Source organism: Nicotiana tomentosiformis, chromosome 3, assembly GCF_000390325.3.
Source record: "Nicotiana tomentosiformis chromosome 3, ASM39032v3, whole genome shotgun sequence".
Classification (NCBI taxonomy): Eukaryota; Viridiplantae; Streptophyta; class Magnoliopsida; order Solanales; family Solanaceae; genus Nicotiana; species Nicotiana tomentosiformis.
This window is the reverse complement of record NC_090814.1, coordinates 20,507,152-20,526,949: the sequence shown is the minus strand read 5'-3', so window position 1 is coordinate 20,526,949 and position 19,798 is coordinate 20,507,152. Positions and strand designations below refer to the sequence as shown.

Here is a 19,798-nt window from a genome sequence, read left to right as displayed (position 1 = left end):
ATTGGAATCATTAGAAACTCAAAATAATCTTATTTATATCAATTCATCACTATTCATCTTCTTCTTTTCATAAAATATCATTTTCAGGACCCGCTCTTAGGGTTCCTATAATACTTCATTTTAACTTCAAATAAACTTCATAAACATGCTATCCACACTTCAATATATCACATATATGAGGCACAAGTGAAGGGATTACCTCTAGGTGGAAGAATCTCACTTTTCTCTTTTTGGTATTCTTGAAGATTCAACATATTTCCTATGGATTTGATCCATAATAATGTTAGTGTTATCACTAAATGATGTTATATAATCATCCTTGTACTAAAATAACTTACCTTGAAGTGTATCTATGGTGGAAGAGCTTCTTTTTTCTTTAGAAATCAATTCCAAGTTGAAGAACTAACTTATTCTCTCTCTAAACCCTTGTTTCAGCCCTTTAAAAATGACCCATAAAGCTGCGTAGCCTACGTATGAAAGCTAAGCAGGAGGCCTTCCCTTAGCCAAATTCTGAAATTGGCTACGCGGGTTGCATAGCCTGCTGCGTAGCTGCACTACCACCTTCTAGTAAAACGCCCATAACTTATTGTAAAAATATTCAAACGATGAACAGTTTGAAGCATTGAAAACTACACACATAGACCTTGCATCTAATAGTTCATAAACCATATAACACTTTATATCTTTAGAGTTATGCTCGTCTGAACGTAAGTCTTGTTTGAATTCATTTGAAACTTTAGCCCATCATATAGCTTCCAACTTGACTTAACCTTATGACTCTTCTTAGACCATAAACCGTTTCTATATACGTCGTACACATATTATCATTTTCAAATGATATCATTCAAATCATTAGCCCTTGCTCACATGCGAATTAATATAATTAGAACATGCCGATCTTCTTTAAAGCCTTTAAACACTACGAAATTTTCCGGGCGTTACATATTTTATTTTGCTTACTTAGTTAAGAAATTGTGCAGTTGTAAGATAATTTTTTTCCTAGTTTTATTTGCTTCACTATATTATTAATATGGATTGTAACATTATTGTAGAGACTGTGAATCTCATCACTTTTTATTTATTTAATTGTGTTTTCAACATATGCTTATGTTGGCAGAAGAAATTCTACCCTTTGACTTTGACCGGAATGCGTTGCTAGTGTTAATAGCTGATTATTTACTTTAGTAATTAATCAAACATTCAGAGCGCTTAGCAAACAAGAAAATAATACATAATCTTGAACCTTATTTTGCTGTAAGGATCTAGTGGATTGCAAGCGCTACTGCATGGGATATTTATTACAGCTTACATGTTCTCTTGATTCTCCTTCCAAGCTAGAAAACTTTGTATAACTTTAGTGACCATATATCTGTTGAGGAAATTTGATTGACAAGACTATAAAACTTGATACAGATTGGAATTTGACCTCATAAGTAAAGAAGAAAAAAAGGAAAAGTAAACAGGAAGCTGGTATCCTACCATCATTTCACAAAGAAACTAGTTAAGAAATTTCTTGTTTAAAGGCAAAATCCAAAAGGTCCATAGCTTCTAATTGTAGAAACAGACTAGAACAAAGGGAAATTAACAATTATCTGCTACTACTATGACAATAACTCAATAATTCCTCTTTTCAGGATTGGCAACGAAACCATGAACTTTTTAAGAATTAGGCATGCTTGTTTCAATCAAGAATGTCTTATGCTTGAGGCTCTGATCCTGCTGGTTTTGCATTGAGAAGTGGTTGCAGTGCCTTAACCACAATTGTCATGTTTGGCCGGAAATCTGCTTCGTATTGAACACAAAGTGCTGCAACAGCTGCCATCTGAGAATAAACCGAATAGTGCTTACATGATGTAAAACAAAAATGACAAGAATTTGTTCAAAACATGATTATCAAAGGTGAGAAAGAAAACCTTAGCAATTGCCTTTGGAGGGTACTCATTATTTAGCTTGGGATCAACACACTGCTTCACTTTGTCTTCACTTAATCGCGGAGTTGCCTGCAGAAGATTTGAGGATGAACCAGTATTATTTAAAGAGAGCTAAACAAAAATTAGGAAGGATAAGACCCCTACCCATGTAACAAGACTCTGTTGGCCTTTGGGCATTGTATGATCTACTGGCTTCCTTCCTGTCAATAGCTCTAAGAGAACAACTCCGAAACTATACACATCGCTTTTCTGTGTTATCTGTCCTGTCATGGCATACTCTGGAGCATGGTAGCCAAATGTCCCAAGAACTCTAGTGGAATGCAGACGAGCTGCTGTGTCTGAAGACTGGTTTGTCAAGTTGAAATCAGCAATCTTTGCTGTAAAATCATCAAAGAGTAGCACGTTGCTGGATCTGACATCGCGATGAATAATTGGCGGTTGAACTTTTTCTTGTAGATATTCGAGGCCTCTAGCTGCACCATAAGCAACTTTAACTCTCTGATTCCAAGTAAGAACTGGACCAGGCTCAGCACCTTGTACTCCTTTTCTACCTACAACAGAACATCCAAGAATCACTTATGACGCTGCAACAGAAACTAAAGAATTGCACAATCTAGCCTACACTAGATGATTCTAGAATGAATTCATATTGACCAAACCAAGAATCATTGGGAAGTCCATTCATGATACAATTATCAACACACCATGTAACACATCATGCAACGAGCCCATGGTTGCGAACTCATAAACCAAGATTCGATTATTTGCTGCTAGGCAATACCCCATCAGAGTCACAAAATGATCATGTTTAAGTCTTGAAACTATTGATAACTGCATAAACAAAAAGGAAACAAATTTGAGAGAATGATCTGTTCCTCCTAAAGTAGTACCGTACTAGTTATAGTACGAAAAAGGAAGAAAATATCAAGGACTCAAGACCTGAGATGCAAAGTCAGAATCTGGTTCTGGTGAAGAACTAGTATCCAATTTCTTAATTGCTGCTTGTTGGCCATTGCTTAATTTAGCACCAAAAACGCGGCCATAAGATCCCTCTCCAATCAGAGCTTTCTGTCCAAAGTTACCAGTAAGTCTATTTAGCTCATCCAAGGACATTTCTGGTACCTCAATCGGTAGAACTTTCTGAGGAGCTCCACTCCTAGCAGCACTCCTTGGCTCTCCTCTTTCACTAGCTGCATTTTCAAACAAACAAGCTTTCACTAATACAAGATCTTGGAGTTTGGATCAATCAAAGTGTCAAGCCATCTCTTTGGTAGTAGGCATGTTCATTTTGACTCTCGAGCGATAAATAGTACATTTTTCTTGACTTGACAAATTCATTTAATTGAACTCAGGGGTGGAACTAGGTGGAGGGAAGAAGTTCATTGAATCCCTTCATGGTAAAATTAATTGTACTTTGCAAATAGGACTAAAATATTTTTGTTATATATAAACTATTGAATCTTCTTGACATATGGGAAATTCTATTATAGTGGTAAAAAAGTTAAAAGTTATTTTAGGTCATAGGTTCAAATCTCAATAAAGAGAAAATAAATTAAAGACATGAAAATTGAAGAAAATGGAGGATATAGGAGCATACCACCACCAGCACCGCCGCCATAGGGATTGCCGGCTCTCGGAGGGGCTGTATTTTGATTAGCCGGCGGACCGCCGCTATAACTGTCTTCTTCCGCACCTCCACAGCACATCATTGTTGTTCTTCAACTATAAAAGAAATTAATTACCACAAAAATTCTCCTTCAATATATTGCTGCTTTTTGTCAATATTCCACATAAACGCCAATTGTTCTCCCTTGAAGTATTTTAAAGGTATATCACAACAAATTCCTAGAAGATATCCAGAAAACATATGATGATCAGAAGGCATTTCCCACAAATTTAAGAATAATAAAGTGTGAATTTGTCTAATAAAACAACATGTGGAAACTTAACAATAACGTCCCCAAAAGAAATTGAAGAGTATGAAATTGTAACGTACCGAAAATCTTGAAAAATACCAATATATACAAGATGCAAAATTAATCAAAAAATGAATCTGGAAAAAGATAGAAAGGTAGGAAAAGCATTCATGGATTTTGTTTTTCTTCTTTAATTTTCTCTCTCAGCAAAAGCCAAAAGGAAAGAGAGTTGTCTGTTCAACGAGAAAGTCGCATGGACTCTTTTAACCGCTAAAACTAACACATCACTTATATTCTACGTACAACGTGCCTCCCTTAACTTTGCACGTCCGACGTGATCAATTATCATGCAGCACTTCTCCCTTTTCATCATTGTTCCATCTTGTTATTTAACTGATTAATTCCATAACAAATTTTAATGTACATATCCATCTCTTGATTATCACGATAGTAACAGTTTAGACTATGTTATATATATATATATATATATATATATATATATATATATATATATATGGGTTCTTGTTACTCCTTAGGTGGATTGTTACTTGGTAGGCAAGCTTATTTTTAATTGATCTTTTAGGAGCCCTTTTGCATTTCCCACCCTCCCACCAAAAGTTGCATATGTACACTAAAATAACTTTTCATGTTAGGTCCATTGATAATTCTAATGTATGAACGAATATACAGTTTGGAGTACGTCGTGAGTTGTCAACGTCTTGGATGTGTTTAATATTTTAGAATTTTAATCTTTTTTCAACTAAGAAGTTGGTAAATAAAATATTAACTAAAACATATTCCATCAAAGTAAAACTCTAAACTAAAAGGTAAATTACCAAACGATGGCCGAGAGTTATTTCCTCCAATTTGATCAATGCTTTTATGTGATGAATTATACGAGTGTAAACTTAAATTTGTGTTTGGAGCTTGTCCTTTGTTAACCGAACTTATCCCCAGAATTTTTCACACAATGGTTTGAGCTCAATACTTATAATCCCCTATCCCCTTATCTATGTAATAGGAAGAAAAAAATCAAACATATATGTATTATTGTTTGAATAATTTGTATTAATTTTTGGTCGCGACACTACAGAGCTCTCTCGTTAGGAAGATATTTTCCTAATTTTCTCAACCCCATTCGTTTACTAGAATATAAAATTGAGAAATAGAAAATAGTGGATCAAGGGAAAGGGAAAAAAAACCCAAATTTCTTTGTCAATCTCATGCTGTGTCCACTTTAGAGGCGAATTATGAACTTAAAAGTTATGGGTTCTTGTAACTCCTTATTTGCTACCGAACTCATAATTCATTTATATTATTGAATTTACAGTTTATTATATCTACATATTAAATGAATTTTGTAGATTTCTCAATATATACATAGGATTTGGGACAAAACTTTTAGGTTGTGCCCAATAGACTCTGTATCCGCCCCTGCCAACCAAGCTGGAGTCCATAATTCTTCTTGCATGGCTACGAAGTTTTAATCTTGCCGTAATAATGATACTTATTTTTTTCCCCTTTTTATGAGGTCTCTGGACCCTAACTAATTTTGAAAATTCAAATATGAAATTTTCCAAGTTTGAAGTTAATACTGAACCCTTTTTTCGTGATTAACTTTCCTAGGTCACAAACTAAAGTGAACCACTAGAATGAAACTGTGACGACTCAGCCGGTCGTTTTGAATATTTACATTCCGTTCAGCTGTTTGAAGTCGTGAGTAGCTTCATATGATGTATTATGACTTATGTGAATTGTCGATTTTGGTTTTTAGGTGATTCAGGATTAACTCGGAAGAATGATTCTCAACTAAGAAGTTTTAAGTTGGAAGAGTTAATCAAATTTGACTTTTGAGTATTTGGTCTCGGATCGGAGTTTTGATAGTTCCGCTAGGTCTGGATATTGATTTTGGATTTGGGCGTATACCTGGATTTGTATTTGGATGTTTCTAGAAGGTTTCGGCACTATTTGATGACAGTTGGCAATTTGAAGGTTTGAAATGTTCATAAGTTTAACCGGGAGTTGACCTTGATGATATCATATTCAGATTGTGGTTTTGAAAATTGGAATAGCGTCGTTATGTCATTTGGGACTTATGTACAAAATTTGAGGTCATTCCGAATTAATTTGATATGGTTCGGCAAGAATTTTGGAAGTTGAAAGTTCAAAAGTTCATTAAGTTCAATTTGAGGTACGTTTTATGGTTTTGATATTATTATGTGTGATTTGAGACCTCGAGTAAGTCAGTTTTATGCTATGGGGCTTGTTGATATGTTCGGACGGGGTTTCGAGGGACTCGGGTGGGTTTCAGACATGGTTTGGATCATTTCAGATGGTTGTTGTATTGGTGATTGTTGGTGTGTCGGCAGAGCATCATGATCGCGGAGCTAGGCTCGCGATCGCGTAGAGGAATTCTGGAGCTGGGTATATTTCTTCTTCACGTTCGTGACATCAAGAATGCGTTCGCGTAGGTTGGTATTGGTTATTGTTCGCGTTCGTGTATGTGGCATCGATTCACATAGAGCTGAGCTGAGAATTGAGAGCTGGGGACTTCTCGATCGTGTTCGTGTAATCTAAGTCGCATTTGCGAAGCGTTGGTGTTTGTGGTCATCGCATTCGCGTGGCTAGTATCGCAAACGCGTAGAGCATTTTTTGTGGCAGTTGCGTTTGTGTAACGACCCGGCCGGTCGTTTTGACTATTACAACCTTGTTTCCCTATTTACTGCTCAAATTGTACTTTACAGTTGTTGTGTGAATTGTCGGGGTAATTGGTTCGGGTCCGGTGAGGTTTTGGAATAAATTGGAACACTTAGTTCCAAGGTTTAAAGCTTAAGTTAAAATAGTGATCGGATATCAACTTATGTGTAAACGACCTCAAAATTTAATTCTGATGATTCTAATAGCTCCGTATGGTGATTTTGGACTTAGGAGCGTGTTCGAAAAATTATTTGGAGACCCGTAGTGGAATTAGGCTTGAAATGCCGAAAGATAAAATTTTGGGAAGTTTGACCGGGGGGGAGGTGACTTTTTGATATCGAGGTCGAAATCTGATTCTGAAAATTTGAATAGATCCGTAATGTGAAATGTGACTTGTGTGCAAAATTTGAGGTCAATCGCACATGATTTGATAGGTTTCGGCGTCGATTGTAGAATTTGGAAATTTATTAGGCTTGAATCTGTGTGTAGTTCGTATTTTTGAGGTTGTTAGGTATGATTTGAGGCCTCGAGCAGGTCCGTGTTATGTTATGGGACTTGTTGATATAGTTAGTTGAGGTCCCGGGGGCCTCGGGTGAGTTTCGGATGGTTAACGGATTGATTTTTGAATTTGGAAGACTGCTGGAACTGAAGCCTTCTGGTGTAATCGCACCTGCGTAAAAGTGGTCGCAGGTGCGAGCTCACAAGTGCGAGCAGGGGTGCGCTGAAGCGAGGCGCGCAGGTGCGGAAGGAGCTTCGCAGTTGCGCAATCGCACCTACGCGAGAAGGAGCGCAGATGCGGGCAGAGGGCTGTGAGGCATTGGTCGCAGGTGCGAGGGAAAAATCTGCACCTGCGTGAGCGTAGATGCGGACGGATGCGCGCAGAAGCGGAAACTGGGTAGGTGAGTGGAGTCCGCAAATGCGACGTTTTGCTCGCACAAGCGGAGGCGCAGGTGCGCAAATCTTGTCCGCATATGCGGAAATTGCTGGGGCAGAACCTTAAATTCGAGTGTTCGATATTTTCACCCATTTTTTCGGATTTTGGAGCTCGGGTTAGGTAATTTCGGAGAGGAAATTTTTCACAACTTAGGGTAAGTGTTCTTAACTCCCTTGTGATTATATTCCATAAATTAATCTTCATTTTTGGTGTAAGATTATTGAATCTTCAAGAGAAATAGAAGAAAATTTATATAATGTCACAAAACGAATTTTTCAAGTTTGAATACCGATTTGTAGTGGATTTGAGTGAAATTAGTATGGTTGAACTTGTAATTGGATGGGTTGTCGTATTTTTTGAGTTTTGTCGGATTTCGAGATGTTGGCTCCACAGGTGATTTTTGGGGCGCAATTTCAGATTTTTGGAAAATATTAGTATTTTGATATGAAAGTAATTCTTATAAATTGTGTGGACTGAATCAAATTAATTGTGGTAGATTCGAACTATTCAGGAGTTGATACGCGCATAATGGGATTTCTGGAGTATTGTGTAACTTGCTCGGCATTTGATTTGGCTTGTTCGAGGTAAGTAACTCTTCTAATCTTGGAGTTGAGGGTATGCACCCTGAATATATGTATTTCGTGAATTGTTGGGAGGTGACGCACATGCTAGGTGACGGGCATGTGGGGCGTGCACTATAGAAATTGTGACATAATTGTTTCTCTAGAATTTTGTAGTTAAATGATCTTGGCATTTTTCATGCGGTTTTATGAGTTAAAGAAATTGAGCTGAAAAGCATATTAAAAATCATGTTGAGGATATGTGACGGTATTATTGGAACCCACAGAGGTCATATTGTTGTGAATTATTTATTTTAAATTGAAAATTCATATTCAGTCATATTCATTTCATTACATATCATATCTCAGTCTCTGTTATTATTTATTGATACATTATATCATTATTTTGGGCTATTCTCATGACATTGTGAGCCCATGAGAGAGAGACTGGAGATATTGATGACTGAGGGAGGACGAGGGCCTGATTGTGAAGATATGTTTTTTTTGGGAACGGGTTGCACGATGCAGCAGGCCATGTTGGCTTTATATATATATATATATATTATACTATTGCACGTGAGTTGGCCGTACAGCACGCGATTTGGCCGTGCGGATCCATATATTATATTATTGCACGTGAGTTGGCCGTGCAGCACGTGAGTTGGCCGTGCGGATCCAGATATTATTATAGCACGTGAGTTGTCTGTGCAGCACGTGAGTTGTCTGTGTGGATCCAGATATGATATTATAGCACGTGAGTTATCCGTGCTTATAGTGCTTGGGCTGTAGGAGCCCCTCATGAGTCTGTACATACCCCCAGTGAGCGCAGTCGACTATAAACAGGGATCGGGCTGCACGCTGCAGCAGGTATTGTATAGCGTTGAGTGATTGAGTGTGCTGAGCATAGTGAGAGAGAATGCGAGACAGTGAGATTGAGTACTCTGAGAGTGTGAGTACATGAGTACAATCTCTGAGATACATTGCATTGACATGCACACATGACATATATGTATAGAGATATGTTTTCCTCATGCTGTACGGTATCACATTATTTATGACTTCTCAGACATGTTGACAGATGGGCATAGTGATGTATTTGTTTTACACTGGTTATCTGGAAAGAAAATGAGATATTTTATTTATTATTGAAAGGATTTTGAAAAAAAAATTGTTTTCAAACTTATTCATATTTTTGGTAACTTTGGCAAAAGATTTGGATTTTCACTGATGTACTTGAAAGGAAGAACTATTATTGCTGAAATCATGAGGTGACTGAGCATTTTATCTCTGAGTTACTTCTGGTATTATTTGCTTTATATTATTATGGATTGTTGTGGACTATTGGTTTTGGACCCGACCTTGGTGGAAGCTCGTCACTACTTTCAACCTACGGCTAGGTTTGTTACTTACTCAGTACATGGGGTCGGTTGTACTGATACTACAGTTCTGCATATTTCGTGCAGATGTTGGCTGTTGTTGTTGTTGTGCTCGATGGTTGCGGGATTTGAAGATGTACCTGCGTTCCTGTTGTAGCTGCCTCTTATTCGGGGTAGCCTTAGATTTATAAAAGCTTTGTTTAAGTATTATTCAAACAAACTATGTATTTATTTCATTTTCGCTTTGTATACTCTATTCTTAGAAGCTCGTGATTTGTACTGTCAGTTCTTGGGGAATGTATAAGGTTAATATAATTATTTACTTAAATTGCTTTAATAACTATTATTGGAATTGGATAATTGAAAGTTGGCTTACCTAGCGGGTTGGGTTAGGTGCCATCACGACTAGTTGAATTTTGGGTCGTGATAAGGTGGTATCAGAGCTCTAGGTTCATAGGTTCTACAAGTCATGAGCAAGTGTCTAGTAGAGTCTTGCGGATCGGTATGATGACGTCCATACTTATCTTCGAGAGGCTACATGGCATTAGGTATATATACTTCCCATCTTTCTTTCCTTATCGTGTGTGATTGATTCAGCTTGGGACATAACTCTTTAAATTCCTTCCACGTATTCGTATGTGCACATGAGCGCTATGTATCAGTTGTGCATCGCCGGCTTGTGATTCTATGAACGAGGTTCGAGGTGAGTATTCTGTGTTTTGGTGATGGGCCAGTCTGGAGGACTTGAGACCATGGTTAGACCGCAGTTTAAGCTCGGTAGCTTCAGTTATAACTTGTATAATTGGACTCATATGTATGGTAATGACCCTACAGTGGAATTTGTGGCTCGATGAGCGGTGGAATGGTTTTGTGATGAGTATAATGTAACTGTGGGATATGTTAAGACGATTTGAATGTGACGAGAAGTGTTTCCTTGAAATGTAAAAGAAGGCCATTGGGTGCTTGATTTTCGTTTTGATGTGACGTACAGTCTCGAGTGTGAATGTTTTGAAGGATCTTTCACGATTGTTAAATTTTGGGACAAATTAAATTCTCATGTCTGGTTAGTGAGTTTGGACTCAGATAGACTAAGTGATTGCATAGTAATTGTGACTGCGAAATGGTATATCAAGATACCAATTTGAGGTTAAGCAGGTGGATTATTCCCTGCGGAGTAATCTACGTAGGTGTATTCCTTATGATGTGAGTGGAGAGTTTCTTTTCTGCCAGTGGGGCATATGTATGGAGATTTGAATTTGAATCTGGCTGAGAAAGTTGAGTTGAGTGTCAAGAGAATGATTGTGAGATTAGTGGATGATTTGGGGTATTTTTATGGTTGGCGTTGCATGAGTTTGAGAAGAAGTTTCATTGAACTGACTGTGGAATTATGACAGTAATAGAGTATTGGTATTGTGAGATATGAAATGTTTTAATCTATGGCTTTGAGCCAAGTGGGGGAGCCAGCTATTGATTATTCAATTTCATGATTATATGTAAAGGTTTAGTTTTGGGCTGAGACATACTGGTGGGTCAGTTATGACTTGCAGAAGTTGAGATCGATAATGACTCGAATAAGGAAATTACTGGATACGGGTTATATTGCACTTATGAGTATATGAAAATCGTGGGATGAGTGAGTTGTTATGGGTGAATTATGTAGTGCGCACAGAGTATAATTTGATAGGTGGTGTTAAAGTAGAGTTACTTCTTTGAGTGTTGTTGTGCTAATGGGGCACGTGTCTTTTGGCCCATTTGGGCGGTGCAATTAAATTTGAGCAAAGTGGGTGACTTCCGAGAGAATTCTAGTGGGTTTGAGAATTCTATATAGCAATTGAGAATTTCTCCGGACTTGTGTATGGATAAAACCCGAGATTTGTATTTGATGGTGCCTGGACTTACGAAAGTTCTGTATGACTAGGGATTCTACATTTTAGTATAAGGAAGGTAAGAAGAATAATTTCAAATTCACATAAGGTATTCTCAGAGTGAGTGTTATAGTTGTGGTATTTTTGAAGGTGCTTAAAAAGAATACAGTTGCTTATGGGCCGTAGGGCGTTGTGGTTCTATGCTAAGATTTGTAGGGTGAGTTGTGGTTAAAGATCATGGTATTTTAGCAAGAAGAAGTATCAATCTGAAGACAAATTCGGAAGGGACTCGGAGAAAATAGGACAACTGGTAGTAGGTTGGATCAGTATGGTAATGGATATGATCGGTTCTTTGGGGTGCTTATGATGTGGGGGTTTTCTACAGGTGCTTTGTGGCAATACACCTGGACTTGGCGATCTGCGTGGCTTGGTCGAGTTAGAGCAATTTAGTTTTAAGGGCTTGATTATGTGCAAATAAATTCCAAAGTATTCTTGATAGTTTCTACTGGTGTGGAGAACGTCTTGTGTATTGTGATTTCCTCCTGAAAAGAAGCAAGAGAAAGGTTTCTAACTAAAATGGTATGTAAATTATTGGTAACTCAAAGTTGATAATAAGATTCTTGTGCTTTTCACATGATGGCAAGATAGATGTAATGTGTTGTACGAAAGCTAGATTTTCATGTACAAGGTGGCAGTACAGTCTTGAAGAGAAGGTAATGAATGTTGGACAACATGGATGGTTTCAAATAACTATATGAATACTAATATTACTTGGTGTTGTATGAGAAAGGAGCGGACTTCAGAAGGTGCATTGTATTTTGACTTACGGGTGTATAAATTAGTATTGCGGTACTCGCATGGTTGATAGACTGCTAATATTCAAATTTTGTCAAGTGGCACAGAAGAACTTTTAAAGTATTTCTCGTGGGATGATCGTGTATGAGAGAGGTGTTAAGCATTCGGGCGGTGGAGATGGAACCAAATATGGTGATTCGCATGTTCTATGGATTTGGAGATTGAGAGTTCTCAGGAGCAGATTATTTCATGGTTGTGGATAGTGAAGTTGTGGCCGGAGCTAGCCAGATGATAGAATGTGTTGTGATTCAATCATTATGGATTTTCGGAGGGATTTTTATCTATTTGTGGGTAACTCGAGTTGATTTGGAGGTCCATTGGTAAGCCTAATTAAGATATGTATTCTACACCGAGCCGGAATGGTTGGCTCTGTACTGCTATTATTGAGGGATGTGTCATTCGGTTGATGTTGAACTTATTCGTGTTCTGAAATGATCTGTGAGTTACTCTTTTATGCTACGAGGAGTTGTGATTCATTGGTTATGTGCACAGATGGTGCGGTTCTATTTGAGCTTTATAGCGGAATTTAAGCGTGATAAGTATTTGGGTATTGCATGATCGATTGCGTAATGGTTATGTTCTTTCATGTTTTATGTGGCATGTTTTGTCATTTGCCTCTCTGTGGTTATTGATTTTGAGCGGGGTGGCTCGAGGTATATATTATGGACCAGCGTTTGGATGGGGTCACACATTGCAGCGGAGTTATATTAAGGTATGAACCTTGTGTTAGAATCAGGTGATGGTTTTATGGTGTATGATGAATTTTCAGCATTTCGTTGTGGTGGTACTTGTTAATCTGGTGGGGCAGTTCTCTCATTTGAGTCATTTCCATGACTGGGTACATTTGAATGTTGCGTATTGGTGCACGGATGGCACGGGTTGTGGCTCCGAGTTATATTGGTGCGGTATGTCTGTGGAACTGTTATGTTTAGTAATATAAGGTCATTGGACCCGGAATGGGTACTATCAGGTTTAATTTCGGTATATTCGGGAGTATAATATTGAAAGTCGGCTCAGAAAGTGATTATGATTCCGGTTCGGGCGAGAGATCTCCATGACCTGTTAGTCTGATAAGTGGTTACGAGATTCTGCATGTTTCTTTTATTATCAACATTGTACAAAGGTTTTGGAATGAGGTTTGGTTCGATATGGGTTTAATACTAGTATGTGGTTGGTTTTAGAGTAGTCACTGCGATCAGAAATGGTGCTACGAGCATGCGAGTTGTGTAATATGTTGGTTGATTATATCCGGGGTTATAGTTATAGCTCGATGCAACTTGTTCGTACTTATACGGTGTGTAAATGTAAGATTTGTATCTTAAAAGAAATTCTAAAGGTTGGAAATTAAACTCCAAGTTTTATAGGCTAAGGTTAAATTAATGATTTTCAGTTGTATTCTGTAGTCAAGCCAATGTGGAATAGGGTGACGTGGCTTCACCCCCTGGTACGTGTGTCGTAAGATGGAATAGTGATTTGATGGCTTGGAAATAACTCTTGGTACGTTCGAGGATGAACGTATGTTTAAATGGGGGAGAATCTAACGACTTGGCCGGTCGTTTTGAGTATTACAACCCCGTTTCTCCATTTACTACTCAAATTGTACTTTATAGTTGTTGTATGAATTGTCGGGGTAATTGGTTCGGGTCCGGTGAGGTTTTGGAATGAATTGAAACACTTAGTTCCAAGGTTTAAAGCTTAAGTTAAAATAGTGGCCGGATGTCAACTTATGTGTAAACGACCTCGAAATTTAATTCTAATGATTCCAATAGCTCCGTATGGTGATTTTGGACTTAGGAGCGTGTTCGGAAAATTATTTGGAGGTCCGTAGTGGAATTAGGCTTGAAATGCTGAAAGATGAAATTTTGGAAAGTTTGACCGGGGGGGTGACTTTTTGATATCGAGGTCAAAATCTAATTCTAGAAATTTGAATAGGTCTGTAATGTGAAATGTGACTTGTGTGCAAAATTTGAGGTCAATCGCACGTGATTTGATAGGTTTCAGCATCGTTTGTAGAATTTGGAAATTTATTAGGCTTGAATCCGTGTGTAGTTCGTATTTTTGAGGTTGTTAGGTATGATTTGAGGCCTTGAGTAGGTCCGTGTTATGTTATGGAACTTGTTGATATAGTTGGTTGAGGTTCCGGGGGCCTCGGGTGAGTTTAGGATGGTTAACAGATTGATTTTTAAATTTGGAAGACTGCTGGAACTGAAGCCTTCTGGTGTAATCGCACCTGCGAAAAAGTGGTCGCAGGTGCGAGCTTGCAAGTGCGAGCAGGGGTGCGCTGAAGCGAGGCGCGCAGGTGCGGAAGGAGCTTCGCAGTTGTGCAATCGCACCTGCGCGAGAAGGAGCGCAGATGCGGAGCAGAGGGCTGTGAGGCATTGGTCGCAGGTGCGAGGGAAAATTCCGCACCTGCTTGAGCGCATATGCGGACGGATGCGCGCAGAAGCAGAAACTGGACAGGCGAGTGGAGTCCGCAAATGTAAATTTTTGCTCGCACAAGCGGAGGCGCAGGTGCGCAAATCTTGTCCGCAGATGCGGAAATCGCTGGGGCAGAACCTTAAATTCGAGGGTTCGATAGTTTCACCCATTTTCGGATTTTGGAGATCGGGTTGGGCGATTTTGGAGAGGAATTTTTCCACACAACTTGGGGCAAGTATTCTTAACTCCCTTGTGATTATATTCCATGAATTAATCTTCATTTTTGGTGTAAGATTATTGAATCTTCAAGAGAAATAGAAGGAAATTTCTATAATGTCACAAAACGAATTTTTCAAGTTTGAATACCTATTTGTAGTGGATTTGAGTGAAATTAGTATGGTTGAACTTGTAATTGGATGGGTTGTCATATTTTTTGAGTTTTGTCGGATCTCGAGAAGTGGGCCCCACGGGTGATTTTTGGGGCGCAATTTCGGATTTTTGAAAAATATTAGTATTTTGATATGAAATTAATTCCTATAAATTGTGTGGACTGAATCAAATTAATTGTGGTAGATTCGAACTATTCGGGAGTTGATACGCGCATAATGGGATTTTTGGAGCATTGTGTAACTTGCTCGGCATTGGATTTGGCTTGTTCGAGGTAAGTAACTCTTCTAATCTTGGAGTTGAGGGTATGCACCCTGAATATAAGTATTTCATGATTTGTTGGGAGGTGACACACATGCTAGGTGACGGGCGTGTGGGAGTGCACTATAGAAATTGTGACATAATTGTTTCTGTGGAATTTTGTAGTTAAATGATCTTGGCATTTTCCATGAGGTTTTATGAGTTAAAGAAATTAAGCTGAAAAGCATATTAAAAATCATGTTGAGGCTATGTGCCGGTGTTATTGGGACCTACAGAGGTCATATTGTTGTGAATTATTTATTTTAAATTGAAAATTCATATTCAGTCATATTCATTTCATTACATATCATATCTCAGTCTCTGTTGTTATTTATTGATACATCATATCATCATTTTGGGATATTCTCATGACATTGTGAGCCCATGAGAGAGAGAATGGAGATATTGATGACTGAGGAAGGCCGAGGGCCTGATTGTGAAGATATTTTTTTTTGGGATTGGGTTGCACGCCACAGCAGGCCATGTTAGCTTTATATATATATATATATATATATATATATATATATTATAATATTGCACGTGAGTTGGCCGTGCGGATTCATATATTATATTATTGTACGTGAGTTGGCTTTGCAGCACGTGAGTTGGCCGTGCGGATCCAGATATTATTATAGTACGTGAGTTGTCCGTGCAGCACGTGAGTTGTCCGTGCGGATCCAGATATGATATTATAGCACGTGAGTTATCCGTGCAGCACGCGAGTTGTCCGTGCTTATAGCTCTTGGGCTGTAGGAGCCCCTCATGAGTCTGTACACACCCCCAGTGAGCGCAGTCGATTATAAACAGGGATCGGGCTGCACGCCGCAGCAGGTATTGTATAGCGTTGAGTGATTGAGTATGCTGAGCATAGTGAGAAAGAATGCGAGACAGTGAGATTGAGTACTCTGAGAGTGTGAGTACATAAGTACAATCTATGAGATACATTGCATTGACATGCACACATGACATATATGCATAGAGATGTGTTTTTCTCATGTTGTACGGTATCACATTATTCATGATTTCTCACACATGTTGATAGATGGGCATAGTGATGTATTTGTTTTACACTGGTTATCTGGAAAGAAAATGAGATATTTTATTTATTATTGAAAGGATTTTGGAAAAAATTCTGTTTTCAAACTTATTCACATTTTTGGTAACTTTGGCAAAGGATTTGGATTTTCACTGATGTACTTGAAAGGAAGAACTATTATTGCTGAAATCATGAGGTGACTAGGCATTTTATCTCTGAGTTACTTCTGGTATTATTTGCTTTATGTTGTTATGGATTGTTGTGGACTATTGGTTTTGGACCCGACCTTGGTGGAAGCTCGTCACTACTTTCAACCTACGGCTAGGTTTGTTATTTACTCAGTACATGGGGTCGGTTGTACTGATACTACACTTCTGCATATTTCGTGTAGATATTGGCTGTTGTTGTTGCTGTGCTCGATAGTTGCGGGATTTGAAGATGTACCTGCGTTCCTGTTGTAGCTGCATCTTGTTCAAGGTAGCCTTAGATTTATAAAAGCTCTGTTTAAGTATTATTCAAACAGATTATGTATTTATTTTATTTCCGCTTTGTATACTCTATTCTTAGAAGCTCATGATTTGTACTGCTAGTTCTTGGGGAATGTATAAGGTTAAGATAATTATTTACTTAAATTGCTTTAATAGCTATTATTGAAATTGGATAATTGAAAGTTTGCTTACCTAGCGGGTTGGGTTAGGTGCCATTACGACTAGTTGGATTTTTGGTCATGACAGTTTGTTTTTCGCAAACGTTGGGTTAGGTGCCATCACGACTAGTTGAATTTTGGGTCGTGACAGTTTGTTCTTCGCGAACGCGAAGGAAATCCTGTGATCACGATGGATATTATTGTTTAGTGATTATAAGTACTCTATTTCAAAAGTTTCGAATATTTTATCATATTTTGAGCTATGGAGCTCAGATCTAGGAAATTTTAGAGGCGTATTTTATCACATGGATTAGGGTAAGTGTTTTGTACTTGGTTTTAATTATATTCCGTGATTCCATCTTCGTTTTTGGTATTTGATTGATGATTCCAAAAGAGAAGTTGGGGGGTTTTGTTTAAACTTTTCTAAAGTGAAATTTTGAGTTTTGAACATTGATTCGGAGTCGGAATTGAGTGAAATTAGTATGGTTGGACTCGCAATTGAATGGGTTGTCTGATTTTATAAGTTTTGTCAGGTTCCAAGGTGCGGGCACGGATTTGACTTTTTGGTTGACTTTGAGTAAGTGGGTAAAGATTCGATCTTTATCATTTGGGATTGTTTCTTAGGCATTAATTATGTGTTTGAGTTGGGTTTGGATATTTCGAGTCGTTCGAAGGTTGATACACATGGGATGGCATTTTTAGAGTGTTGTTTGGCATGGTCGATATTGGATTTGGCTTGTTCGAGATAAATATCACTTCTAAACTTGGAATTGAGTGTATTTATCCCTGTGAAATGTGTTGTTTGTGTTGTGTTGGACTGACGCACATGCTAGGTGATGGGCGTGTGGGCGTGCACCGTGGTAAACATAAATCGGGTTGATTTTTGTACTGAGTTGCTATCCAGTCTTGCTTTATCTATGAAATTCCTACTTGTTAGAGTAATTGAGCTATGATCCCGGCTAGAAATCATGTTTAGGCAATGTGGTTATTCAGTTGAGACCTAATGAGGTTATTTCTATTGTTTTGAGTTATCTGTTTTAACTATAATTATATACTCAGTCATGGTTCATCATTTGCATATTATATCTCAGTCTTTATTTATCATTCACTGTTACATCACATGTTATCATTGTTTGGGCTGAATGGTACGAGATTGTGAGTCCTTGAGACTTGAGAAATTGATGACTGAGGTGAGATTGAGAGTTATGTTGTGAGTGCTATTTTGGATCGGGCTGCACATCGCAATAGGCCATATTGACTTTGTGACTATTCTTATTATTGTGGATCGGGTTGCGCGCCGCAACATGACTTATTGGCTTATTTATTATTATGGATCGGGTTGCATGGCACAGCATGTCTTATAGGCTTTTGATTAGCACTTGGGCAGGAGCCGCCCCTCCGGAGTCTGACATACCAGCAGTGAGCACAGGTACGGTGATATATATACACGTGCTTTGGTGAGAGGATTATGAGATAGGCACCCGTACAATGCAGAGTAATTGTGTGTGTGTGATAAAGTGGGTAATTGAGACAAACAACTTGAGTATGTTGAGGGTGAGAGTACCTGGGAATATCACTGTGAAATTATTCATTTGACATGCATACTTGGTATGTAGGCATAGAGATGCATTTTACTCATGCTAGACGGTATTGTGACATTCATGATTTGACATGTACACTTGACATGTAGGCATTGAGATATGTATATTCTCATGCTAGACGGTATATGATAATTGATGATTTGACATGCATATTGACATGTAGGCATAGCGATGTACTTTCCTAATACTATCTGATAATGAAATATTTTATCTGTTGTTGAAAGTTTGGAAAAAATCATAATTTTTGTGATATACTCATATTTTGGTGACTCCGGTGAAAGATTGGGGCTTTATTGTTTTACCTGAAAAGCATGTCTACTTTTCTGTAATTGTGAACGAGCTGAGCAAAATATCTCTTTGAGTTATTGCTTGTACTGTCTTTATTATATTATTATGAGTTGTTATTTGGCTATTGGTGTTGGGCTCTAACCATTTTTCGAGCTCGTAACTGCTTTCAACCTAAGGTTAGGTTTGTTACTTGTTGAGTACATGAGGTCGGTTGTACTCATACTACACTTCTGCATCTTGCGTGCAGATCTTGGAGTTGATGTTACTGTGTATTATGGGAGCTGGCATTGAAGATGTACCTGCATTCCAGTTATAGCTTCCACTTGTTTTTGGTAGCTTTAGATTTGAAAGTTTATTTATGTATATTTAGAACAAATGATGTATTTATTTCATGCCAGCTCTGTAAATCTAAAGCCTTAGTGGCTCATGACTTGTACTACCAGTCCTAGGGTTGTTGTATAAAAGGTCAATTATTTCATCATTTATTTCTCATTAATCTTATTTGGATTGTGTTATTGTTATTTGGCTTACCTAGCGATTTGGGTTAGGTACCATCACGACGGGTTGAATTTTGGTTCGTGACAAGTTGGTATCAAAGCTCTAGGTTCATAGGTTCTGTGAGTTATGAGCAAATATCTAGTATAGTCTTGCGGATCGGTATGATGATGTTCATACGTATCTTCGAGAGGCTACATGGAATTTAGGATAAACTTCTCATCTTTCATTCCTTATCGTGCGATATTCATTCAGCTTGAAGCGTATCTCTTGAATTCCTTCCACTCACTCATACGTTATGTTGAGCACTCGGTATCAACTATGCATCGACAACTTGCGGTTCCATGGATGTGGTGCGAGATATGTTTTCTATGTTTTGGTGATGGGCCAGTCTGGAGGACTTGAGGCCAGGGTTGGACCGTAGCTTGGGCTCAGTGGTTTCAGTTATGTAAGCATGCGCCTTTAGACATATATGTTTGGAAGTGTACCTAGG

The 19,798-nt window shown here is 38.2% G+C and overlaps 1 protein-coding gene across 1 annotated transcript; it reads right to left on the bottom strand.

Moving 5' to 3' along the window:
- Positions 1 to 1,370: 1,370 nt before the first annotated feature.
- LOC104087748 (probable protein kinase At2g41970) lies at positions 1,371 to 4,182 on the bottom strand. The gene is made up of 7 exons (XM_009592311.4): positions 3,928 to 4,182; positions 3,529 to 3,776; positions 2,871 to 3,121; positions 2,636 to 2,762; positions 2,076 to 2,482; positions 1,914 to 2,000; positions 1,371 to 1,822 (listed from the first exon to the last, which is right to left on the bottom strand). Exons 2-7 carry the CDS (start codon positions 3,638 to 3,640, stop codon positions 1,697 to 1,699), a joined length of 1,110 nt encoding a protein of 369 aa, XP_009590606.1. The 5' UTR covers positions 3,641 to 3,776; positions 3,928 to 4,182; the 3' UTR covers positions 1,371 to 1,696.
- Positions 4,183 to 19,798: the final 15,616 nt, after the last annotated feature.